The sequence below is a fragment of the Boleophthalmus pectinirostris genome, unplaced genomic scaffold (assembly GCF_026225935.1).
Source record: "Boleophthalmus pectinirostris isolate CB_2022bp ecotype Guang Dong unplaced genomic scaffold, ASM2622593v1 HiC_scaffold_15, whole genome shotgun sequence".
Classification (NCBI taxonomy): Eukaryota; Metazoa; Chordata; class Actinopteri; order Gobiiformes; family Gobiidae; genus Boleophthalmus; species Boleophthalmus pectinirostris.
The window spans coordinates 16,673,798-16,700,584 of NW_026571070.1; the positions used below are offsets into that span (position 1 = coordinate 16,673,798).

Consider the following 26,787-nt stretch of genomic DNA (forward strand, 5'->3'; position numbering starts at 1 on the left):
TACCTTTAGTCCAGTTTGGTTTAGTCCTGCTTATAAACCTGATTTGGTCCTGTACAAGACCAGGTTTTGTTCGAGGATTTTAGAAGATTAGTCACAATGCAGTGTTTTGAAAGTTTGAGCGCAACCCAAGTTAAAATGAAATAAATGTTTAAATTTAGTTTTATATGTGCTTATGTAATATTGAAAATGGTTTACAACATAAAAAAGTGTTTAATACTGATTCTGATACAGGGTTCACCTCATCTAAGAGAGGAGATTTCTCCCAGGTCTTGTCTTTAGAAATCTGGGAGTTTTGTTCCATATTTATACCACAAACATGAAAATGCTAAGAGTTTAGTATGCAGAGTTTGATGTTTCAAGACATTCTGGATGTGCAAATTAAAATCTACCAAGCAACTATTTAGAGAATATGAAAACACTGAAAGTTATACTCAAAATCTCAGTTCAACTTTGATAAAATGTACTTCTTTTCCAGTTACAAAATGCATATTACACATAAACAAAATCAGAGAGAAAAGTATCAATGTACTTTAATAAACACAAGACATTTTATTCACACATTTATTGAATATAATAAGACCATAAAACTAAATGAAATGCAAGTAAAGTTCTAAATAATGTGATCAGTGATAGCATGAAATCAAGGGGCGGCAAACTACTTTGTTGGCAAATACACAATATCAAGTGTTTTTAAGCACTGACCTGGAATAGACATGCATTAACTTACTGCCATATAAATGCATAATTCATATTCAGTATAAACTGATTGGTTTGCAGGTACATGATAAAATACAACATAAACAAGTAAACACACATGGTTTTAAGATTGATTTACAACGGCACAATTGACAGTTGCTGCTGCCTCTGGTCTCTGTGGATAAGATGACAGAGAGAAGTAAGTTAAACAGTGTGACAAAAGTGTATTCATAAAACTTTTACCTGTTATTGTTTCTTGGAATAAGTTGCTCTGAACCAGCTGAAAATAAATCATAACAATCAGTTTGACTTTTTTACTCACTTGTGGCCTTTACTCACTTATTAATGTGTTGCATATGCTGATCTTAAAGAGACACTGAGTCTGCCACCTGCTTATTGACTCCATGGAAATGTTATTTCTTTGTATGGAATGTTCCACAATAAACATTAAGATATAAACTTATCTATTTCCATGGAGACAAGCAGGTGACACCACCCAGGCCAAGTTACAGGTCAGATCTGACAGCTGAATGAATAAATACAAACTTTAACCTCACCATTCAAAAATAATAAAGGAGCTGTAGAGCAGTATAATCCCACAGAGCTTCATTATGTTGCATGGGCCAATCCAAGTCACAGCACTGGGTTCAGGTACAGGCTCTGACAAAGGTAAACATGTAAATGATATTACAGCACTAAGGTTGCAATCATCTAAACAAATTTCTGGTTGACAAAAACATATCCACTGAGTGTTACAGGTAAAAAAGGGATGTGGAAAAGACAGTTTAAGTGTAAACAGAACTTTTTCCACCTTCAAGGCACTCAAAGTTCTTTACCTCTCACCCACTCTCACACACATTCATACAGTAGTGTACGCAGACAGTCAAGTCCATGTATCTGACCCAAAGAGACCCAAAGACAACCAAAGTCCATGCAAAAACAACAATTTAAACTGAAAAATACTCAGAAACAAGCAGATTAGACTCATTAATTGACAAAATGACAGAAGAACTACAGCCCTGTTGTACACAAGCTTATCTGTGTCTATACCTCACAAAGCAGCTACAAATACAATACAAATACAATATTCACAGACAGCAGCATTATGGGAACAACAAACGGAATATAAAATGCACTGGTATTCTTACGTGCCACATTGAGAGTTATGGTGGTTTGTGCTGTCTTGGCCTCTGCTCCATTCACAGGATAAGCAGCAGAACAGGTGACATTATATCCATCGTGATACGACGTCAGTGCGAGTGTGTGTGTGATTTTAGTGGTAAATGTCCCATCTGTGTTGGTCTCTGTGATGTGGGCAGTGTCTTGGTGGAGGTCCCATGTGAGCTGAGGAGGGGCGTGTGGACAGGGAGTGACAGCTGAGCAGGTTATAGTCACCACCTCTGTCTCTGTCTGATCTCCAATGATTTCTATGGACGGGATCCAGGGAGAGTCTGAGAAATAAATAATGCATCATTTATACTTTTATATTACTCACAACAAGCAAAAAGCAGATCAGAGAGACTGATGAGGAGTATTTAACGTTTAGCAGAGTCTGACAGATTTACTAAAAACACATTTATAAATAAGATTTAGAAAGACCTTATGGGGATGAGTATGTACACAAAAAAATAAATATCCATGTTTGTTGTTATTTTTCAGGTGTAATCCTGTCAAGACATTTAGTTTTTGTTCTGTTGCACATGGAAGTTGAATTCAACGCCAACAACCAGGTTAAAATATTGATACATCAATGTTACACAGTATTTCCTCTTTCTATGTAAAATGTCAGTGCTGTTATAATAATGAAGTAAATTGTGACATCCTTAATGCAGACTACATTCATACTTGTTCTAGCTATTCTGGTCCTGGTTTAGTCCTGTTTTAGTTCTGGTTTAGTCCAAGTCTTGATGTGACAAAAAGGCAAGTGTGAAATAACTTTAATCTGTTTACATAATGAATTATAAAAGACTTTCTCACCTCTTACTGTTATATTGATAGGAGAACAGGACGCTGTGTAGACTTGAAGCTTCCAGCCTCCACTCTGAAGAAATATTTCTCTGTATATTCCCCTTTTAAATTATTGAACACAGTGGTGCAATTTTTCTCACTCAATTTTCCAGTAACATTCATTGGATAGTTCAGTGAATTTCTGCTACTGTTGAAAACCACATATTGTGAATTTGGTGTTTCAAATTGGGTTTTGGTTTTAATCCACACAGCACCAGCTTTTTTGTCACCGGGGAATTGTTTTCCTTCTTTGACTCTGAAATGACATGGGATCAGCAAACAGGACCCACTCAGACCCTCCAAATCTAAAGGAGTGATGAAAATGTCTGGGTCAAGACTACAGGAAGTTGCCACAGCTGAAAAATAAATGATTCAGTTGTTACAAAAACATAACTAACCAACATTATGTCTCTAGAATGTTCCACAGTATGACTTTGACTCATCTCAGGGAACGCTATGAAGCTGTGAAGGAATGCATGTTTTCATAATAATAATAGTAAAATTCCATAAAACCATAAAAGTTACATGGGGCTCCCTCCAACAGCAACATAATGCTTTAGTAAAAAATAAAATGTTTTCAAATCAAATCCAACTGGGTTTGAAAAACTCACCACACTGAATGAGGAGGAGTATGCTGCTGTACATTTCTGTTTTCACTAAAAATGCATCCATTATCTGCAGAGTCAAATACCAGATACAACTAAATGATTTTGAAGTTTGATTCTTTGCTGTTCTCAGAGGAAATATATCTGAGTTGAACAAGCTTTGTCTGCCTGTGCATAGAAAGAAGAAAGATGAAAAGACAGAGTTCACTTCCTCTTTGTTCCATATTTGGTCTATGTCTTAGGAAACAGTGGAGCTGCTGATTCTAAACTATAACTTCTTCCTTATAATGTGTTGCCATTTTCAGATCATTTCTTCATTTGTCTATTTTAACCACTGTCCACAAATTGCTTTTATGGTCATTTGTAATATTGGCCTTTTTCAGATCTACCTTTAGTCCAGTTTGGTTTAGTCCTGCTTATAAACCTGATTTGGTCCTGTACAAGACCAGGTTTTGTTCGAGGATTTTAGAAGTTGAGTCCCAATGCAGTGTTTTGAACGTTTGAGTGCAATCCATGTTAAAATGAAAGAAATGTTTAAATTTAGTTTTATATGTGCTTATGTAATATTGAAAATGGTTTACAACATAAAAAAGTGTTTAATACTGATTCTGATACAGGGTTCAGCTCATCTAAGAGAGGAGATTTCTCCCAGGTCTTGTCTTTATAAATCTGGGAGTTTTGTTCCATATTTATACCACAAACATGAAAATGCTAAGAGTTTAGTATGCAGAGTTTGATGTTTCAAGACATTCTGGATGTGCAAATTAAAATCTACCAAAGCAACTATTTAGAGAATATGAAAACACTGAAAGTTATACTCAAAATCTCAGTTCAACTTTGATAAAATGTACTTCTTTTCCAGTTGCAAAATGCATATTACACATAAACTAAATCAGAGAGAAAAGTATCAATGTACTTTAATAAACACAAGACATTTTATTCACACATTTATTGAATATAATAAGACCATAAAACTAAATGAAATGCAAGTAAAGTTCTAAATAATGTGATCAGTGATAGCATGAAATCAGGGGGCGGCAAACTACTTTGTTGGCAAATACACAATATCAAGTGTTTTTAAGCATTGACCTGGAATAGACATGCATTAACTTACTGCCATATAAATGCATAATTCATATTCAGTATAAACTGATTGGATTGCAGGTACATGATAAAATACAACATAAACAAGTAAACACATATGGTTTTAAGATTGATTTACAACGGCACAATTGACAGTTGCTGCTGCCTCTGGTCTCTGTGGATAAAATGACAGAGAGAAGTAAGTTAAACAGTGTGACAAAAGTGTATTCATAAAACTTTTACCTGTTCCTGTTTCTTGGAATAAGTTGCTCTAAACCAGCTGAAAATAAATCATAAGAATCAGTTTGACTTTTTTACTCACTTGTGGCCTTTACTCACTTATTAATGTGTTGCATATGCTGATCTTAAAGAGACACTGAGTCTGCCACCTGCTTCTTGTCTCCATGGAAATGTTATTTGTTCACATGGAATGTTCCACAATAAACATTAAGATATAAACTTACCTATTTCCATGGAGACAAGCAGGTGACACCACCCAGGCCAAGTTACAGGTCAGATCTGACAGCTGAATGAATAAATACAAACTTTAACCTCACCATTCAAAAATGACCAGGGAGCTGTAGAGCAGTATAATCCCACAGAGCTGCACTATGTTGTATGTGCCAATCCAAGTCACAACACAGGGCTCAGGCACAGGCTCTGACAAAGATAAACATGAGCTTGAACTTTTGTTTCATCACTGATTCTTTTATTATTAGCATTTTAATATTCTAATGATCCTAAAAAGCAACAACTGGTATTAAAATTAAGATTTACACATGTGTAAATGAGTAACTATATGTATTATGTAATGCCACAGAGGGTGATGTGATGGCACTTCTCTGATTCACACCTGCAGCATGTGACAAAGGACAAAATCTCCCACCTGGAATTTGCCCATTGTGGAACAAATAAAGGTGATCTTATCTTTTGCTATTTCTTCAATTACTATCTTATACTGAATATTTGGATGACAAACGCTGGTACTGGGTATCAAATCGTCAGAGAATAATGAGTGACATACCTGTTGTACTTAGTGTAATGTCTGGAGAGGATTCATTTCCAAGTGTGTTTGAGGCCACACAATAGTACTGTCCCTCTTCAGTGAAGTTGAAGCTGTACGTGTGTCCCTGGCTGACATTGACTGGTCCCTGTGAGCTGTGTCTGAACCAGGTGAAGAGGTGGACAGGAGGCTTGGCTCTGCTGGAGCAGCTCAGTGTCACTGACTGACCTGCTGACAGTGAACCGGACGGACTGACCCCAACAGAGGTGTTTTTAGGACCATCTGAGGACACACAGATAAGTTTAATGCTCAACTGTGGAACATTAAAGGCAAAGCAAGGACATCTTTGGAAACAAGCAGGTGGCAGACCCTCTACCCAACAAGTTACACAGTGCACCTTTAATACATGTAGAACCAGAACAGAGTGAATCCATCAGTGTGGTTCACTCACATGAGACACTGAGAGTGACGTTACTGTCGGCCATGTTGAATCCTCCACTCACAGGATACGATGCTTTACACTTTATCATTAGTCCATCATGGGCGTCTGTCAGAGTGATGTTCTGTGTGATTTTAGTGGTAAATGTTCCGTCTGTGTTGTTCTCTGTGATGTGGACAGTGTCTTGGTGGAGGTCCCATGTGAGCTGAGGAGGGGCGTGTGGACAGGGAGTGACAGCTGAGCAGGTTATAGTCACCACCTCTGTCTCTGTCTGTTTACCAGAGACTTTTACTGTGGGGCTCCAGGGAGAGTCTGGGAAGAGTAAAAACATTTGGGGAGAACATTAATCTAAAAAATTATGAAACTGAAGAACTAAGCTGATGCTCCTCAGATGTGAGTGGAGGTTATTTACTGTGCACAGTAGTAGAGTGAAAATGTCATTCAAGCATCAAACTTGTGTAGTAAAACAAACTGCTATTCAGAGATGAACATTTATAAACAAACATGAATGCAAATCCTAAACAGCGCTTTACACACAGAATATAACAATAAAAACGTGATTGAGTATTAAAATTCACACAATAGCCTATTCAACTGGCCATGGTTTTGCAGGAACTACTTTGTCCCTTTGCAAATGATGTACTGTATATAAAATAAAAACATAACATTTGACCTTTTGCCCCGAGGAAGGTGTCACAAATCAATAAAAACATGCACGTCAACTCAAAAAACTGTTTCTTTCTAACATATATCAGTGAGCTAAATAATTCTCTGCTGTAAATGTTGTGTTTTTTCATCTGTAGTGTGTCTTCACTGTGTTGTCTTGTCTGTGTACATCAGAGTGAGTTGCTAATTCAAATTTTATTATTTTTTTTTTTTTTTCATTTAATGACAACAAAACAATCAATCTATCATTCAACATCAAAAGGTTTGAATGTCTGTTTTTTCATCATTAAACTTAGATTTAATAGCAAAAGTGTCTTACCTCTGACTGTTATTTGAAGAGGGTCACAAGCAGCAAAAGCGTTAAAATCAATGTTCTCTACTCTGAAGTAATAGTCGTCTTCATGGATTTTGCTTAAATCATAAAACATTGTGGTGCAGTTTTTGTTTTTCAGGTTCCCAGTGATATTCATGGGATAAGACTTACTGGGGTCTCCACTGACTGAAAACCTATTATTTAAATCTGTATTATGTTTCAACCAAATCCCAGTGACAGGGTTTGCAGTGTTTATGTCATATGGAGATGCAGGTTTATAGGTGCATGGGATCCACAAACAGGAGCCACTCAGAGCCTCCATTGGACTTGGAGTTGTAATGAACAAAGCATTTTTTGGATCACAACAATCAGCACCTGTAAAACATGCAGAGGGTTAAAATTATAGTAACACAAAATACATGAGTACACACAGGTGTTCACCAAATAATGATGTGCATTTTTACAAATACTGAACATAAATACACATTATAAATTATTCTTTATTTAACAAGTCTTGGTTGAAAAAATAAAAGAATAAAAAAAAAACAACCCTTATCTCACCTGAAAACAGCAGTAAAAGTTGTATAATTTGAATGAGCATGTTCTGCTTCAGAATTTGCAATAAAAATAATCCTTGGGCTGTTAGTGTTGTGCTTAACGAACCAACTAGAGAGTGAACAGTCAAGCTCTGAATTGTCTTTATGAGTTTTAGAAGAACAATGGCTTCCTCTTAATGGTAATAATTCATTGCAGTTGTTGTGTAAATACTTCAGTATTTCACACAGTCATTGCAATTGTTTTTTTGTGTTCATCATCTGACAGACAAAACAACAAAGGAAAAGGTTATGTTAGCCGCTCTTTAACATTATAGGCTGCTATTCATTTATTTGCCTTGACTATTTACAATAATTTGTATTAATAATGTATTCAAATATTTGTAAATCTGCTCTAAATCTAGTGTTTGGAATGATTAAAGTTACCATCTGTAGGTTTATTCTTAGTTTTTTTAGCAGAAGATGGAAAATGTAAAACCTGTTCCCCACTCACCTCACCTGTGCTCTCTGCTCTTCTTCTGTCAGACCAAAGTTGGCACAATCACACAGCAGTAACGCAGAAAGCCTCTAGTGGTGTTATGTTTAATGACAGATGCTTTAAAGGTATACTGTGTAACTTTTTTTTTTTTTTTCTATTTTCTTATTATAGATCCTGGTAAACACCCATACATCTTACGTGCGCTGCTTCTGCTAAACCCAAGAAGTGAGTTTGTCATAACTGCGCCGTTACTGACACCTACTGGAGTAATTTGGTATTGAAAATTATCATCCATCAAAACCTCAGTTCAATTTTGACAGAATGAAGTTACTTTCCAATTATAAAATGCATTGCACATAAACTTTGCTTCATTATTACATCACGGAGAGAAATGATCAGTTAGGCCTAAATTGCTGCTTTTGTCCTGACGCTATTGAAAAAGAACAACAGAAAAAGACATCAACATTACTTTATTAAACATGAAGCATTTTATTTACACTCACAGTTTATTTAATATAATAAAAGTAGAAATCCAAAGTAAATGTTCACTTTGTGTTATCAATGACAGCAAGGTGAGCTAATGCAGCCTAGATTCTTCTTCAGGCTGGAATTATGTTTTGACAAATAATACAAACCATTTTAAAAGGCTGATTCAGACAAAGACCTATCACAAACATCCATTAACTTGTTAACTTATAAATGAATAATTCATATTCAGTATAAACTGATTGGATTGCAGGTACATGATAAAATACAACATAAACAAGTAAACACACATGGTTTTAAGATTGATTTACAACGGCACAATTGACAGTTGCTGCTGCCTCTGGTCTCTGTGGATAAGATGACAGAGAGAAGTAAGTTAAACAGTGTGACAAAAGTGTATTCATAAAACTTTTACCTGTTCCTGTTTCTTGGAATAAGTTGCTCTGAACCAGCTGAAAATAAATCATAACAATCTGTTTGACTTTTTTAATCACTTGTGGCCTTTACTCACTTATTAATGTGTTGCATATGCTGATCTTAAAGAGACACTGAGTCTGCCACCTGCTTATTGACTCCATGGAAATGTTATTTGTTCACATGGAATGTTCCACAATAAACATTAAGATATAAACTTACCTATTTCCATGGAGACAAGCAGGTGACACCACCCAGGCCAAGTTACAGGTCAGATCTGACAGCTGAATGAATAAATACAAACTTTAACCTCACCATTCAAAAATGACCAGGGAGCTGTAGAGCAGTATAATCCCACAGAGCTGCACTATGTTGTATGTGCCAATCCACGTCACAGCACTGGGTCCAGGTACAGACTCTGACAAAGGTAAACATGAGCTTAAACTTTTGTTTCATCTCCTATTCTTCTATAATATTAGTGTAAAAGGATTTAAGTAATTTATCCTCCACGTACATCTCTCAGTTTAACATTGACTCACAAGAGCTGTATTTACACCATGATCTTCCCTTGGCATACCAGCATTTTAATGTTCTAATAATCCTAAAAAGCCACAACTGGTTTTAGTGAGATATAACTAAAATTAAGACTTACACATGTGTAAATGAGTAACTATATGTATTATGTAATGCCACAGAGGGTGATGTGATGGCACCTCTCTGATTCACACCTGCAGCATGTGACAAAGGACAAAATCTCCCACCTGGAATTTTCCCATTGAAGGACAAATAAAGGTGATCTTTATCTTATGCTATTTCTTGTTTTACTATGCCAAACACTGGTACTGGGCATCAAATCTTCACAAAATACTGCGTAACATACCTGCTATACTCAGTGTAATGACTGGAGATGATCCATTTCCAAGTGTGTTTGAGGCCACACAATAGTACTGTCCCTCTTCAGTGAAGTTGAAGCTGTACGTGTGTCCCTGGCTGACATTGACTGGTCCCTGTGAGCTGTGTCTGAACCAGGTGAAGAGGTGGACAGGAGGCTTGGCTCTGCTGGAGCAGCTCAGTGTCACTGACTGACCTGCTGACAGTGAACCGGACGGACTGACTTCAACAGAGGTGTTTTTAGGACCATCTGAGGACACACAGGTAAGTTTAATGCCCTATTGTGGAACATTTCAGGCAAAAAGAAATAACATTTCATTACAGATAGACTGATATACAGGTACATCTCAAGACATTGGAATATCTTGAAAAAGTTTGAAAGCTTCACTCTCTGTCATAAGTCTGTATAATATATGAGTGGGACTTTCTGACATGATACATTAGGCCGACATTTGGTCAATCTGCTGCCTAAAAACACAAAGCTTATAACACTTTAGTGCAAAGAGATAACTGCACAAAATGTTTCTACAAAGCTTTCTTAAAGAGTTGTGGTAAAAAAACAAAACAAAACAAAAGTCTGCAGGTGAGTCTGTAGTAAATTTAAATTACATAGATAGAGAAAACTAATCAAAATCAGCCCAGCATATTGGCTCAAAAAAAAAAAAAAAATAAAAAATCTGCAGATATTATCCGCCATCTGTTGCTCTGGATTCTTAACAATTGTTTACATTGTCAGCCATGAAAAAAAGAAAACATACTGGTCGATCGCTAATCTCCATGGAGACCAGCAGCTGGCAGACTCTCCACATTAGACAGTGCACCTTTAATCCAGTTTAGTAACGTATCACCAGAACAGAACAGACTGAATCCATCAGTGTGGTTCACTCACATGAGACACTGAGAGAGTGACGTTACTGTCGGCCATTTTGGATCCTCCACTCACAGGATACGATGCTTTACACTTTATCATTAGTCCATCATGGGCGTCTGTCAGAGTGATGTTCTGTGTGATTTTAGTGGTAAATGTCTCGTCTGTGTTGTTCTCTGTGATGTGGGCAGTGTCTTGGTGGAGGTCCCATGTGAGCTGAGGAGGGGCGTGTGGACAGGGAGTGACAGCTGAGCAGGTTATAGTCACCACCTCTGTCTCTGTCTGTTTACCAGAGACTTTTACTGTGGGGCTCCAGGGAGAGTCTGGGAAGAGTAAAAACATTTGGGGAGAACATTAATCTAAAAAAATGTATTAAACTGAAGAACTAAGCTGATGCTCCTCAGATGTGAGTGGAGGTTATTTACTGTGCACAGTAGTAAAGTGAAAATGTCATTCAAGCATCAAACTTGTGTAGTTTATAACAGGTGTATGTTACAACCTGATGACAAAAGAAATGTGGAAAAGCAGTTTGTCCTCTTAAATATAGATGTCAGCAAAATACAGTTTGACTGTAAAACAAACTGTTATTCAGAAATGAACATGTATTATTATTTAACAAGTATTGTATCTGATTGAATGCAAATCCTAAACAGTGCTTTAATTTACACATAGAATATAACAATAAAATGTGATTGTGCATTAAAATTCTGAGAGTAGCCTCTTCTATTGTACTGTACATGAAATAAAGAGATAACATTTGTGTTACAGACCAATGATAATGTGCACTCAAAGAAAAAAAAAAAAAAAAACTTCTTTCTAACAGATGTCAGAGTACTCTGTTGTAAATGTAGTTTTTTTTCATCTGTAGTGTGTCTTCATTGTGTTGTCTTTTCTGTGTACATCAGAGCGAGTTGCTAATTCTAATTTCATTATTTGTTTTCATTTAATGACAATAAAGGAATCAATCTATTAATCAACATCAAAAGTTTTTAATGTATGCTTTTTAATCATTAAACTTGAAGAAATAGGAAAAGTGTCTTACCTCTGACTGTTATTTGAAGAATGTCACAAATAGCTGTGGCAGTAAAACCACTGTTCTCTACTCTGAAGAGAAGTAAAAGTCGTCTTCATGGCTTTTGCTTAAATTATAAAACATTGTGGTGCAGTTTTTGTTTTTCAGGTTCCCAATGATATTCATGGGATAAAACATACTGGGGTCTCCACTCTTTGAAAATGCAATTTTAGTCATCCACTCATGTTTAGACCAAATCCCAGTGACAGGGTTTGCAGTGTTTATGTCATATGGAGATGCAGGTTTATAGGTGCATGGGATCCACAAACAGGAGCCACTCAGAGCCTCCATTGGACTTGGAGTTTTAATAGACAAAGCATTTTTGGGATCACAACAATCAGCACCTGTTAAACAAGCACAGGGTTAAAATTATACAAACAGAAAATACATGAGTACACACAGGTGTTCACCAAAGAATGATTTTTATTCTTACAAATACTGAATATAAATACACATTATAAATTATTCTTTATTTAATAGGTCTTGATTGAAAAAAATAAAATTATTCATAAAACTTATCTCACCTAAACACAGCAGTAAAAGTTGTATAATTTGAATGAGCATGTTCCTTATAACTTCAGAATTTGCCATTGTGGCAAGACCAGCTTTGAGGGTCTAGGCTGCAGGTGCTCTTACCTGGCGTTCCGTGGCGCTGCGCTGGTGGGCTATTTAAGCGCTCCCTTCTCAGTCGTTCCCCCTTTTGGCTCACACGCTCTTCCGGGCCTCTCCTTGTGGCCGCTCTGTCCTCCAGCTCAGGTAACTTTCACTTTGTAAATTCCATGCCCGTTACATCAAATTTCCTATCACGTTTCCTTTTAGTGTCGCTGCTTGGCCGGTGCTCTCACCACATCTGTCCCTCGCGTCTCCGAATCACGGAGCACCTAGGGCGCGCTTTCGTCTCCCTGATAAGGTAATGCACGCCCGATACTCCTCCACTCATTCATCCGTGCCCATACTTTTACCGGTGTCTCTCTGTAGCTCCACGGGTGAGCCGAGCGAGTCCCTCTCCATTGCGCTTGGCGGTGCGCCGCCGTGTCTCTTAAACCTCTTATCATCACGTGCTACCTGTGCCAAACCGCTCTAAATTGTATGTTTGTAGCGTGTGCCGGTCCACGTTGTCTGGACCACCTCTGGACGGCGTTATCCTGTGTAGTTGCCTTTGATTCAGCCTGGGGATTACGCACTGTCACCTTCAACCACGGTATGTTTAGCCCAGATCCTTGCACTGCAGGCTCCGATTTTAATTCCAAAATTTAATTTTCTAGGTGTCAGCGGGGGCCTGCAGCGGCGTGAGGACACCACCTCTGCTGTTTTGTTTGTTCTGTTTTGTTTGCTGTGTTTTGTTTGTTGTGTTCTGTTTTGTTGTACTTCTGCTTCACATTTGCTTTGTTTGTTTTATTTTGTTTTGCTCTGTTTTGTTTTGCTTCCGTTTTGCTTCGGGTTTTGGGGCTTTGTTTTGCATTTTCAATATTGTGTACTCGTTTTCTCACTGTAGTGTTTTACTGTTTGCTGATTTTTATGGACGTAGCTACTTTTAAACCACTTAAATCTGTCTTTTAAAATAGAAAGGAATAAAGATTTGTGTAAATGATGGAACCTGGCTCTCTCTCTTAATGATATGCTTACCTGTGGGCCTTACATTTAGATTTAATTTCCCCAAACTAGCTTTGGGGTGGCGTTGTTGCAGCAACTCACCATAAAACTTAACATTTCCTGGAGTGTTGAACCCCTCGGTTGCCACATTCTTGGCGTTGTTGGCAGGACATATCAAAGCAGAGGCCCAGGTTCCATTTAAATCATGATTATTGTGGCTATGGAAGACCAGTAGTGCTATAGAAAAGAAAAAAAAAAAATTGCTACTTGCTATCGGTATTGGGTGTCATCCAGCTCCATGCTTATTGTCTTGCATGTTTATTTGTTCTTTTTTTTGCATGTTTTAGTTTGCTGTGATTTCTTTTGATTTTGTTGTGATATATTTTGATTTGCTGTGTATATTTGTAACTGTATTAGCAGTTAGGTGCTGGAGTAACTGGTTTGTCCATCCTTTATTGTGGTGGCAGTTCAAAACATTAATTTGATTAACTACTGCTTCAAGATCGTTGTACTCTTGAATTGCACTGTTTTGTCGAATGTCAATTGTAATTCCTTTTTGATTAATACATTCCTTTTTTTCAGAAGCAAAACAGCAGTGGGTGGTGTGTGGGACCTTCCTTTTTGTTTGTTAGATTTTGGCTGAACTTGCGCGTCCCAATGGAGGAAGAGCTAGAGAACCTCAGGAACCAAATAGCTCAGCTGACTGCCGATAACGACAGGCTGCGTTCAGCGCAGGCAACCTCCAGTTCTGGTGCAGGTCCTTCTACTGCACTCACAGCTCAACCTACTCCTCCGCCGATAGGTTAGTATTTATACCTCGTGATAGGAGATGTCCAATGTTTATTAGGGGCACACTGGCATCGGCTTGGGTGAATGGGTGGAGGAGGTTCGGGCTTGCATGAGGGCGCGACACCTGTCACGGGCAGATCAGGCTTTCTTCTTGTACGACCATCTGGAAGGTGAGGCCCGTAATGAGATCAAATTTCGCTCCGAGGAGGAACGAAGCAACCCAGAGGAAATAATCTCTATCCTTCAAGAGTTGTATGGGTGCTCCGAATCGTATGTGGCCTTGCAAGAACAATTCTTTTCCCGGAAGCAACAAGAGGGGGAGACATTACAGGAGTTCTCCCTTGCCCTGCTGAGCCTCATGGATAAGGTTAAAGCATGTGCTCCCGCACCTTTGTCAAATGCAGAGTCCTTGTTGCGTGATCAGTTTATTGAACACGTACTGGATGGTTCATTGCGGCGCACTTTAAAACAATATGTCCGCCAGGATCCCACCGCGACTTTGCTTGTGGTCAGGGGGGAGGCGATGAGATGGGAGCGCGAGGGTCTGCCAGCTGGCATGCGCGGGCGTAGTAATTCAGTGCCTGCAGCCTTTGGTCTTCAATACGCCGTGCATGGGGAACCATCACTGACCACTCGCCACGCCCCAACTGAGGTAAGTGAGGGGAAAGAGCTTCTGAAAAAGCAGCAGGAACAACTTGATCTGCTGACCAAGAGTATCGCCCTGTTACAGGCTGCGCAGGTCGGTCCACAGCGTAGTCGCTCACCGCGTCGGGGCCCCATTGTGTGCAATCGTTGCCAGCAGCCTGGCCATATCGCCCGACATTGTGATGGGCTTCGTGTCCCTAGTCAATGGGAAAACCGACCCACACAGCGCCAGTTCGGTCCCCAGGCGGCGGAAAACTAGCGCCCACCGTGCTGCAGAGCCAAAGCTCGGGTGGGGCATCCACAGGCTCAACTAGTGTGTTTAAGGGTTTGGCAGATGCACCCAAGTTGATTGCGTCCTGCCCACATATCGATGTGAATATGGCTGGAACAACTGTGCCATGCCTAGTTGATACAGGATCAATGGTGTCTACTGTGACCGAAGGGTTCTTTCGGCAGTATTTTGAGCCCTGGGGGGAGGAACGCTTAAAGGCTTGTCATTGGCTCCAGCTCAGAGCAGCCAATGGACTTGAAATCCCCTACATCGGCTATTTAGAGTTAACTGTTGAACTCTGCGGTAAAGTGATGCCCCACTGTGGTGTTTTAATAGTTGGGGACCCCCCAGGGAATGTTTCCCCACCAATCCCTGGAGTGTTGGGAATGAACATTCTTCGGAAATGCTACCAGGAGTTATTTGGACAGTTTGGACCGTCTCTGTTCAACACCGATCCCGTGGTAGCATCCCCTGCTCAGTTGGTAGACGCCCTCCAAAAATGTCATGCTGCGGACCTGCAGCCTTCCCCAAAACAGCCAGGTAAGGTTAAGGTGCAGGGAAGGACGGCCGTTCGAGTCCCAGGGGGTGCTATGAAGATCGTTGCTGCTACCTGTTCTGAGCGGTATTCCAGTACCACAGCATTGTTTGAACCCCTGGAGGCTGGTCTGCCAGCAGGTTTGTTGGCATCACCAGCCTTGGTTCAGGTGGTCACGGGTACCGCTTATGTTCCAATTGTCAATGTTGGTGACAATGACGTGCTGCTTTATCCTCGTACCCTAGTAGGGACACTGGACGATGTCACAGTGGTAAGCCTTCCAGCAGGGGTGACAGAGGTTCCCCCAGTGGCTGCGAGTGTCTCCTCACAAACTGCTGCTGCTCCAGCTGCGGACCTGTTTGCAGAAATTGACCTGTCCTTCCTGTCCCCTGAAGAACAGGTGAAGGTGCGGTCACTGCTTAGAAAGTACACCTCTGTGTTTGCTGCAAATGATCAGGATTTGGGTTGTACCAACCTGATCACTCACGACATCCCCCTACTGGATGATGTCCCGGTCCGGCAGCGATACCGCCGCATTCCTCCATCGGAATATGAGTTGGTGAAAGAGCATCAATCAGCTCTTGAAATCAGCTCAAATTGAAAGCACAAATTATTAGAGAGAGCTCCAGCCCATATGCTTCACCTATTGTCTTAGTCCGGAAAAAGGATGGCAGCATTCGTCTGTCGTTGACTGACCGTCAACTCAATCTGAAGACCCGAAAGGATGCTTTTCCGCTACCACGAATCGAGGAGTCACTCGATGCTTTGACAGGGGCCCGCTGGTTTTCCACTATGGACCTGGCCAGCGGGTATAACCAAGTCCCTGTTGCAGAGAGAGTGACCGGCACAAAACAGCTTTCTGTACGCCCTTCGGTTTGTTTGAGTGGAATCGTATGCCTTTTGGGCTCTGCAACGCCCCCAGCACCTTCCAACGGTTGATGCAACGTGTCTTTGGGGACCAGCAATGCCAGTCGCTCCTTCTTTACCTGGATGATATTGTTATATTTTCGTCCACGGTACAGCAACATCTGGAGAGGCTGGGCGTGGTGCTGGGGAGGTTGCAGAAAGAAGGGCTCAAGGCTAAACTGAGCAAGTGCCGTTTCTTCCAGCGGGAGGTGCACTACCTGGGTCATGTGATCTCCGATCAGGGAGTTGCCACGGACCCCAGCAAAACTGAAGTAGTAGTTAACTGGCCTACACCATCCACGGCTACGGAACTTCGTTCCTTCCTTGGATTCGCCAGCTACTACCAACGTTTTGTCGAGGGTTTCGCCAAACTGGCTGCTCCCCTACATCGCAGAGTTGCTGAACTGACTGGTAAGAAGTCCAGGAAAAGGCCCGTCCGGAGTGATGCTGGACCCTGGACCCCAGAATGTCAGCAGAGCTTTGAGGCTCTAAAAGCCAAGCTCACCATGGCTCCGGTACTTGCCTACGCTGACTTCTCCCTCCCATTCATTTTGGAGGTTGATGCAAGTCATGCTGGATTGGGGGCAGTGCTCTCCCAGGAGCAGGAAGGGAAGGTGCGGCCTATTGCCTACGCCAGTTCGAGGGCTGAGTCCGACTGAGCGTAATATGTCCAACTACAGCTCTATGAAGCTTGAGTTGCTGGGCCTTAAGTGGGCTATGACTGAGAAGTTCAGGGAGTATCTCCTAGGCCATAGATGCATGGTCTATGCTGACAACAACCCCCTGAGCCATCTTGCGTCTGCCAAACTGGGAGCTGTTGAGCAGCGTTGGGCCGCCCAGTTAGCTTTCGTTTGATTTTGAGTGGAAGTACCGATCAGGTCAGTGCACAGCCTGGGCAGGCTTCACAGGCAGCAGCAGCTTTGCAGCAGCTACACGGGCAACAGTCTGTGGTGACTGTCCTCCCTTATGTTGCCCCTGCTGACCTCCGGGAGCTTCAGCAGTCTGACCCCACCCTTCAGGAGATCCTGACCTTCTGGCAACAGAATCGACAGCCCACTCGTATAGAGCGACGAGCCCTTTCTTCCGCTGCCCTTTTAGTGCTGGCCCAGTGGGACCGCTTGGTTGAGTTAGAGGGGCTGCTGTATCGGCAGGTGTTTCGTCCCTGATGGTGGTGGGGCTGTGTATCAACTTCTTCTGCCCAGAGCCCTTGTTCAGGATGCCCTCACCCAAGTCCATCAGTAGCATGGACACCAAGGTATAGAAAGGACTTTAGCCCTGTTGCGTTCCAGGTGCTATTGGCCTGGTATGTCCCGTGAGGTAGCCCAATGGTGCCAGGCTTGCGAGAGATGTCAGCATGCAAAGGACAATCAACCTGTTGCGCACGCGTTCATGAGCCACTTACTGGCCTCGCAGCCGAATGAGATTGTTGCAGTGGACTTTACACTACTGGAGCCAACTCCTGATGGTCTGGAGAATGTGCTGATAATGACCGATGTTTTTAGCAAATACACCTTGGCCGTCCCAACCCGCAACCAGCTAGCCTCTACAGTGGCGCAGGTCCTGGTCACAGAGTGGTTTGCGAAGTTTGGCGTGCCGGCTCGCATCCACTCCGACCAGGGCCGGAATTTTGAAAGTAAACTCATTCAGCAGTTGTGCAGCTTGTACGGGATCATCAAGTCTCGCACTACCCCATACCACCCAGCAGGTAATGGGCAGTGCGAACGCTTCAGCCGCACGCTGCACAACATGTTGCGTGCGCTGCCTACATCCCGTAAGAGAGACTGGAGTTCTTGCCTGCCTCAGGTGCTGTACGCCTACAACACCACTCCTCATCAGTCTACAGGCGAGTCGCCCTTCTTTTTGGTGTTTGGGCAGGAGCCGCGACTGCCGATCGACTTCCTGCTCAGTCGGGTGCCAGAACCTGTTGGGGGAACTGTGAGTGGATGCAGGAGCACCAGGCATGCCTTCAGGTGGCCTTTGATGGTGCCAGGGAGAGACTACGCTTAGCTGCTGCACGCAGAAAGGCAAATCATGACCAGAACGTAAGAGAGGGGTACTTAAGGAAGGCCAACTGGTGCTACTTCGCGACCACAGTGCCAAGGGTCGTCGAAAGACCCAAGATCTGTGGGGCCAGTCACCCATGTAGTGCTTCAAGCCCCAAGAGAAGGTGGTGTTGTATACACAGTGGCCCCCAGCAGACTAAAGTGAAAAGAATACACCGGTCCTTGCTGAAGCCCTTGCATAATAGTGACACTCCGGCTCCCCTACCGGTCGTGAGTCCTCCTGTTGCACCTTCAGCTCCAGTGCCGGATGACGAACTGTCCTTTGAGGATGAATTATTTGTGCAGGTGTCTGCCTCACCGCCAGCAGCCTTGCTCCCTGCAGTAGTGGTGCCGCCCCCACCCTCTCAGGCCTCTTTATCGCAAGTTTCTAGGGCTCCAGAACCATCAGCGGCTCTTTTTGCTCCTTCGGCTGGCCAGGCGCCGTCTGCACCTGAGCCAGCAACTCGTCGTTATCCTGATCAGGTCACCGTGCGCAGGTCTACTCGGTCAACAGCTGGCCACCACCAAAATCCCCATCATCTTCCAAGGTCCATAGCTGGACAGCCATCTAGGGGAGTTGATGTGGCCGAATCGTCATCTAGGGCCACCTATGTGGTGTTTAGACCGTGGTGCTAAGATGCATCTCTTCATCGTCGGGTCGACGATGCAAACCGGGGGGGTAGAATGTGGCAAGACCAGCTTTGAGGGTCTAGGCTGCAGGTGCTCTTACCTGGCGTTCTGTGGCGCTGCGCTGGTGGGCTATTTAAGCGCTCCCTTCTCAGTCGTTCCCCCTTTTGGCTCACACGCTCTTCCGGGCCTCTCCTTGTGGCCGCTCTGTCCTCCAGCTCAGGTAACTTTCACTTTGTAAATTCCATGCCCGTTACATCAAATTTCCTATCACGTTTTCTTTTAGTGTCGCTGCTTGGCCGGTGCTCTCACCACATCTGTCCCTCGCGTCTCCGAATCACGGAGCACCTAGGGCGCGCTTTCGTCTCCCTGATAAGGTAATGCACGCCCGATACTCCTCCACTCATTCATCCGTGCCCATACTTTTACCGGTGTCTCTCTGTAGCTCCACGGGTGAGCCGAGCGAGTCCCTGTCCATTGCGCTTGGCGGTGCGCCGCCGTGTCTCTTAAACCGCGGCGGCAGGTAACCAAACCCTTATCACGTGCTACCTGTGCCAAACCGCTCTAAATTGTATGTTTGTAGCGTGTGCCGGTCCACGTTGTCTGGACCACCTCTGGACGGCGTTATCCTGTGTAGTTGCCTTTGATTCAGCCTGGGGATTACGCACTGTCACCTTCAACCACGGTATGTTTAGCCCAGATCCTTGCACTGCAGGCTCCGATTTTAATTCCAAAATTTAATTTTCTAGGTGTCAGCGGGGGCCTGCAGTGGCGTGAGGACACCACCTCTGCTGTTTTGTTTGTTGTGTTCTGTTTTGTTGTACTTCTGCTTCACATTTGCTTTGTTTTGTTTTATTTTGTTTTGCTCTGTTTTGTTTTGCTTCGGGTTTTGGGGCTTTGTTTTGCATTTTCAATATTGTGTACTCGTTTTCCCACTGTAGTGTTTTACTGTTTGCTGATTTTTATGGACGTAGCTACTTTTAAACCACTTAAATCTGTCTTTTAAAATAGAAAGGAATAAAGATTTGTGTAAATGATGGAACCTGGCTCTCTCTCTTAATGATATGCTTACCTGTGGGCCTTACATTTAGATTTAATTTCCCCAAACTAGCTTTGGGGTGGCGTTGTTGCAGCAACTCACCATAAAACTTAACATTTCCCGGAGTGTTGAACCTCTCGGTTGCCACACCATTAAAAAAAAAAATGCTTAGGCTGTTAGTGTTGTCCTTAACGAACCAACTAGAGAGTGAACAGTTGTTGTCTTTATCAGTTTTAGAAGAACAATGACTTCCTCTTAGTGACTGGCATCTGTATTTCACACAATAAGTGCAATTGTTTTTGTTTTAATCATTTAACAGACAAAACAAAGGAAAAGTTTAAGTTAGGCACACCATAATATTACTGGCTGCTATTCATTAATTTGGATTTACTATTTATAATCATTTGCTTTAAAAATGTATTTAAATATTTGTAAATAAAATCTATAAATAATGTATCTATCTGGCTATCTAGGTGGCAGATATGGCCTTCACTTGCCTCCTGAGTCTTGGGACATAACATAATATGACACATTTCATTAACAGCTGAGAACCGGAGGGTTAAGGAGGGAATCCAGGAGGATGCGAGGAAAGAACTGAGACGCAGCACTGTACTCTCTGATCTTCTCCTGTCAGACCAAAACTGGCATTCTATTAGACAGCAGTAATATAGATATAATTTAGTGATATGTGAGAAAACAACAGGGCTGGGTCTGCCAGTCTATTTACAGATGCTTTAAAGAACCTACTGTGAAGAAAAAGAAAACAACTTTTTTCCAAAGGACATGTAATAGCCTGGATAGCAACCTTAGCAGTAGAAGAGGTGAGCCAATTTGTACTGCATTCATTCCATATCCAGGAAAAAGTTGAAAAATGTTTACACAATTATCACATTAAACACACAGGCATGGCAGTGACCTACACTCGCATGGCAGTGACCTACACTCGCATGGCAGTGATCTACACTCGCATGCAGTGACCTACACTCGCATGGCAGTGACCTACACTTGCATGGCACCTTCCTTCCTACAAAGGTGAGGCTGGCTCCTTTTAAAGGCCTCGTCCTCTAATTGAGTGAGCTCAACTTAACGTGCAGGTAATTTCCAATAATTTCCATTGAATATTTTAAAGTTTTATTGTATCAGAACAGTGCAACACATATTCAATTACATCTAAATACAAAAATATATATCATTATTAAATTAGCAGTGTTTAATTGTGAATTTAAAATACCAAGTAGAAGTTAAAATCTCTGCGCACCCCTCCTCCTAACAACATGGTTACCTGCCCCGGAACCTTCGGAAAAGGTTGTATAGAGGATTTTTTAAGGGAAGCGAAATACAGCGACAGTCCTTTTTCAAATGTTGTGCATGTGTGACACCACCTTCCTCAGTAGAAACATCTCCTCCCGCCTCTTTACTCTAGAAATCACATTTGTTTACATCCAGTGCATGTTCAGAATTACTGTTGAAGTGACCTGCCTAGAAATATTTTAGCGACCGACGCATCAGTTTTTAGACCCTTCGGACTTTCTTTTGCGGCGAACTGGTCGTGGATTCTCGTCCGCCATCGCAAGCAAACTTTGTGCGAATTGCAAGGAAGCTACAGTTTGAAAAAGCCTCAAAGAACCGCTGCATAAACCACATAATCCCCGAGCGCCGACGACTCAGTTACACTAAAAATGTAGGGAGTTTGACTGACAACTTAACAGCCAATAGAAAAAGAGGGAGCCTCGTTTTCTATTGGCTGATGTTTATCTGGCCTCACTACGTCCACAACTGATAGATTTTCATTCTTTCTTTTTTTTTTTCGGTCATCATAATTAAAAGGCTGCTGCGTCTCTGTAATGGTATTTAAAACTTTCAATGACAATTTTAAACAAAAAAAAAAAAAATCCTCCATACAACCTTTAAGGTGCTCCGGCTGCCTGGGGACTTTTTTGGCCGGAACACCTGAGGCAGACCACAAGAGGGTGGTAAGTAGTACCACTAATTTCAAATATAATTACTTCAATTAAATGCATTTATTTCTTTTACTTATTTCCTTTTCTTTTACAGGTCACTTCACAACAAGTTTCAATTAATAAACATTTCAAAACTTTGTTTCTCATTACTCTCTCCTCTCTTAGCTAGCACCAGGCCCATGTAATAACTTACTAGATAAACCATGCCATCCATCCTCTTTGTACTATGTCTTTTCCATACAAGACAATGAAATAAACTTATTTTTTGGTCTACAATTAATTTGATAAACCACTGAATATGCAGCGATGTTGATTTGCTGTTTTTGGCTTCCTCTACTGGCACTTGCAACGTACGAGATATTTTTCAGATGTTTAATTCGTATTTTTAATCAAATAAAAATACTTTTCCTTCCTTCTGATGTGTTATATAAGGATAGGAAAAAAGTGTTTGTCAAACTCAGAGGTCTAAGTCGATAAAGGAAACTCACCAGACGGCTTCCGTAGAAAGTCAAAAAGAAACTAAAGAAACCAAAAGCAAAAACTCCAGGCAGTTTGTTTGGAGCACATTACCATGGATTTGGTTAAACTGATTTTCTCTGATGTCGGGAAATGCCTCGGTTTTTTACATTTACTATTTTTATATTATGAAGGATCCGCTTTTTCTCGCTTTGCCTTGCTCTGCTTGTGTGTCGAATTTTTTGTAAAGTTTATAATTTTTGCTAGATTCACTCCTAGTTTACTTTCCAGCGGCGTGCTCTGCGTCGGTACCATCGCGTTTCTATGGGCACTTTTTACTTGGGTCTTGTATTGCTTGTACGCTTTGGTGTATTTACTCGTACAAATAGCAATAGTGACTGGTGTTATAGCTCTCATAGCCATTGCCTACATCAAGCCAGAGGAAACGCGAAGGCTAGTTTCACATTTTGTCTCTCAAATGTATCGCAAACTGCAACAATGTGCAAGTCATCAATGGATTTTCACGGCTTTCCGGTTTGGTCAACAAGCGATTGAGCCCCTGCTGGTGACACTGCGTCAACTTCAACAGCAGATCATTGATTTACTCCTGAATTTATCTACTAACACCGCACCGGAGCAGCACCAGCGATCCAACTCTGTTTCGGACCCGCCTAGACCGCAGGGTGACTCGGAAGACAGATGCGTAATATGCCAGGACCACCGCAAGACCGCTCTCCTCCTCCCGTGCAGGCACCTCTGTCTCTGCAAGAACTGTAAAGACTTCATTCTGAGGCAAGATCACGTGTATCAGAACTGTCCACTGTGTCGTAAAAGGATCCAAAACACCATAGACGTGTATATGTGAACAATAGCATCTTTGGGCAATTATAGACTGTCAAGGGAACTACTACACCCACCACCCAGCACTTTTGCCTTACTAGGACTACAACTGTGACATAAGCACCATGTTTTGAAGCAATATTTTGAAGCTCCATGTTTTGAAGCAATTATAGACTGTCAAGGGAACTACTACACCCACCACCCAGCAGTATTGCCTTTAGGACTACAACTGACATAAGCACCATGTTTTAATATTTTCTTTTTAGGATATATCTGATTGCAATTTTGCTATTGGACTGTAATAAGAGAGAATAAAACTGGTTTCAATTAATTTTCTTAAAACGGTATTACTTACATAATAAACTTGTGGTAGTATATCTTTCGTTTTTTTTGTTTTGTTTAGTAAAATTGGCATAAAATTTTAAATCCATTAAAGGCACACTATGTAACTTTTTTCTGGTCACCCTACCATTAGACATTCAGAAAAAAAATCAATATTAAAAGTTTGAAATCTCTCTTATCAGCTATGTGGTGACTTATGAATATTAATTACATGGTGAGTTAACATATTAACTTAATCCCAGAGGAAAATGGATGAATACGGGAATATTGCTATTCTTTTATCCATTATCCTTTTAATGGTAAATGAAGGCATAGTTGTCAGTAACTAAAACAAACCAGGAAGAGACCATCATGACAATATCTTGATACTTTAAAATGTTTTGGTCATTTTATTTTGATCTGAATTGTACATTATTCTTGCAATTTCAGAGTCAAATCTGTTGGGTCCATGAACAGTAATTTACATCCAATCTCCTCCATAATTCACATGTAACACTCACTCAAACATGCAACATTTAAACAACGTGTCATCAAAGGTTTCTAATAGGATGAAAACTTACTTAAAAAATAAAAATCTCTTGTCTGTCCTGGAAATTTAAAACTGTATGAAATGCATCCAATTGTACAATGGTCATGATGTAACCCTCAAATCCTAAAACATCTTTCTTTTTATTCTTTACCTTGTCTCCCCTCAAAACAAGCTCTGAATGCTGAGGATTTTAATGGCTCAGATTTGGGCCTAAACTGGTCCTAATGTGCCATATTCTAAACTATTTTATACAGACTGTGTGGTCTCTTGTGGGTTGATCTGGTCTAAATTTGGACTAGATTTTAAAACAAAAATGACATGACCCTTGTATCATATCAAAACAAGGTCTGAATTTATTGATGTACTAATGGCTTCTGATTTGGGCCTAAACTGGTCCAAATGTGTCATATTCTACACACACTTTTATGGAGACTGGGGTCTCTTGTGGGTTGATCTAAATGTGGACTAGATTTTAATGCTTAATTTCCACAGGTGGCACTTAGGTTTGGGTCCTTGTATTGCGTTTGGTGTGGGCTGGTCCAAATTTGGACAAACTGAATAACTAGTGTGACCAGATTTTCTAATTCAAAAACTGAGACACCCCTGGTTTGGGGTGGTTGGTAATAATAAAACTAAAACATTGTGCATTGTTATGCACTCAGACCACCAAGAGTTGACATGAACTGTGTGTTTTGGGTTGAACATCCATCAGCTTTCCCTCAAAGACCCAAAGGTGAATTTAAAACGGTTTTGCTGAAATACACTAGTATTTTGTAATTTTGTTTTATAACTTTTCCTTTGTGTTTGCAGGTTTGGGTGGTGTCCTCTAACCATTCCACAGATATCATTTTATTATTATCATTGTTAATTAGTTCATAGTTAATCTAAGATAAATCTACTTCATGTCTTGCAACTGTGAGACATGAAGATCATTTGCGGCAACTGTAGCAGACGTTAGTTTGTTTTATTGGAAAACAGCTAAAGCTAAAATGCGATGACTGTCATTTTAATAACTCTTCCGTTTTCAGGTTTTAGGATGACGTCCAACCTAAACATTCTAATCCAGCCCTTTTTGCAGGTTGTTCCTGTTTCATTTTGTAATGTTTAATACTGCTAAGCTAAACCATGCTAACTTTAGTTGTGTACCGCTAAGATAAACACGACTGTAATATGTCACTGTCTAACCCTTGAGTTTTCAGGTGTTTGCCCCGGCTCTATCTGAAGACAAAGCCACATATGGACCCAAGAAAGTAAAAACCTCAGGAGACGAATTGCTGAACTAATCAAGAAAGGTTTTCAAAAGCTATAATCAAAAATGTGGAATGAATGAGAATTGCTGTAACACTGAAGGAATTCAGATTTGGACCCATTCCAGAGAAAGGATATACACTGAAGTGCAACAATTTCAGCACCAAATACTCTATTAAATCAAAGCACTAAAATGTTAAAACAGGACCGAAGAGAAGTGAAGAATCTAGAACACAAACTGCAACAACAGCCCTGGACTGAACACTAAAGAACAGAGAGACATGTGTTTAAAAAAAAAAAATGAACAGAAAGGAAGCCAAACAATGAAAAATAGGTTTCTAAAGTCATTAATGCAAAGAAACTTTTTTTTTATTTTATTTTTTTAATGAGATTTGTGCACAATAATGAAATCTTCCACCTCACTCATGTAATGTTGATGGGAGCCCAAAGGAAGGAAAGACCAAAGAAAATGGAACCAAATGGAGAAACCCACATCTTTTTTTTAAAACCCAATCATTTGGAATAATCTTGAGGTACAGTATATTTTAGTAATCACTTTTGAGCGAAATTCTCCCTCTGCCTTTGACCCATTCATCATCAACAAAGTGTTGCTGGGGCAGCCTGTCAGGAGCAGTGAGCTGCTGCCATACACCTGTGCAGATTCTGCACAGAAAGGATCCTTCTTGCTGTGAGTGAGTGCTCAGCCACTCATCTTAACTTGAGCTTTGGTCCAAGGGTTGACGCCCTTGTGTTCTGTCACTTTTTTGTGGTCTGAATGTAATAGTTCTGACTCTTTGACGTTGGATTTGTGACCGACATAATCTTACAGGGATCTTTCCCTGCTGCAGGTTTCACTGGTTTTATTGGTCTGTCCATGCAGACTTTAACTCAGGTAGGTGACATTTCTGTGTGTGAAGCATCATGTTAAAACGAGGCCTGAATATGCAGAAGATTTTATGTTAGAGTGTAAGGCTTTAGTTTTAGGCCTAAACTGGTCCGAAAGTAGGCCATATTCTAAACGTTGGCTTACTTTTATGGAGACCGCTGGTCTCTTTTGGTCTGATCTGGTCTAAATGTGGAGTGGGCCAGATTAAATGTTTACACCGTAGTTTCCACAGGTTGCACTTGGCCTTGGGCCCTTGTGTGTTTTTGGTGTGTGCCTTGACTGGTCTAAAATATGGGCCAGACTTAAACAGGCTGGTAAAACATGTTATGGTTGGGTAAAACTGAAATGACTTATTGTAAATTAATCCTTCAACAGTTTCATATGGAGGTAAAAAGGTGTGAAAACTGACTTGAGCTTTGGGTTGTGTGTATGTTTTATATTTGGTTTGGTCTGAACTGGTCTAAACGTGGGCCAGATTTGGACTGGTTTATAGAGTGTGATGG

The 26,787-nt window shown here is 41.2% G+C and overlaps 3 protein-coding genes and 1 pseudogene across 4 annotated transcripts in view; 1 reads left to right on the top strand and 3 right to left on the bottom strand.

Moving 5' to 3' along the window:
* Positions 1–513: 513 nt before the first annotated feature.
* Positions 514–3,499, bottom strand: LOC129408107 (sialic acid-binding Ig-like lectin 7; annotated as a pseudogene).
* Positions 3,500–4,208: 709 nt separating this feature from the next.
* On the bottom strand, positions 4,209–7,504 carry LOC129408106 (sialoadhesin-like). Of its 2 annotated transcripts, XM_055150924.1 has the most exons (7): positions 7,374–7,504; positions 6,819–7,187; positions 5,846–6,145; positions 5,416–5,676; positions 4,949–5,051; positions 4,635–4,671; positions 4,209–4,566 (listed from the first exon to the last, which is right to left on the bottom strand). In XM_055150924.1, the coding sequence occupies exons 1-7, from the start codon at positions 7,411–7,413 to the stop codon at positions 4,516–4,518; spliced, it is 1,161 nt and encodes a 386-aa protein (XP_055006899.1). In that variant the 5' UTR covers positions 7,414–7,504; the 3' UTR covers positions 4,209–4,515. The 2 variants fall into 2 exon arrangements, with proteins under 2 accessions (XP_055006899.1, XP_055006900.1); XM_055150925.1 differs by lacking the exons at positions 4,209–4,566; positions 4,635–4,671; positions 4,949–5,051 and adding an exon at positions 4,721–4,917.
* Positions 7,505–8,311: 807 nt separating this feature from the next.
* The window catches only part of LOC129408105 (B-cell receptor CD22-like), a 26,828-nt gene continuing 8,352 nt past the window's right edge, over positions 8,312–26,787 (bottom strand). Inside the window, exons 6-10 of the mRNA XM_055150923.1 lie at positions 10,525–10,773; positions 9,625–9,885; positions 9,060–9,162; positions 8,746–8,782; positions 8,312–8,677 (exon numbers count right to left, since the gene is read on the bottom strand). Of these exons, the coding sequence (XP_055006898.1) occupies positions 9,820–9,885; positions 10,525–10,773 (315 nt within the window). The 3' untranslated portion in view covers positions 8,312–8,677; positions 8,746–8,782; positions 9,060–9,162; positions 9,625–9,819. The remainder of the gene's footprint in view (positions 8,678–8,745; positions 8,783–9,059; positions 9,163–9,624; positions 9,886–10,524; positions 10,774–26,787) is intronic.
* Positions 20,928–26,787, top strand: part of LOC129408111 (potassium voltage-gated channel subfamily C member 2-like) — a 10,736-nt gene continuing 4,876 nt past the window's right edge. Inside the window, exon 1 of the mRNA XM_055150937.1 lies at positions 20,928–20,995. Within this exon, the coding sequence (XP_055006912.1) occupies positions 20,928–20,995 (68 nt within the window). The remainder of the gene's footprint in view (positions 20,996–26,787) is intronic.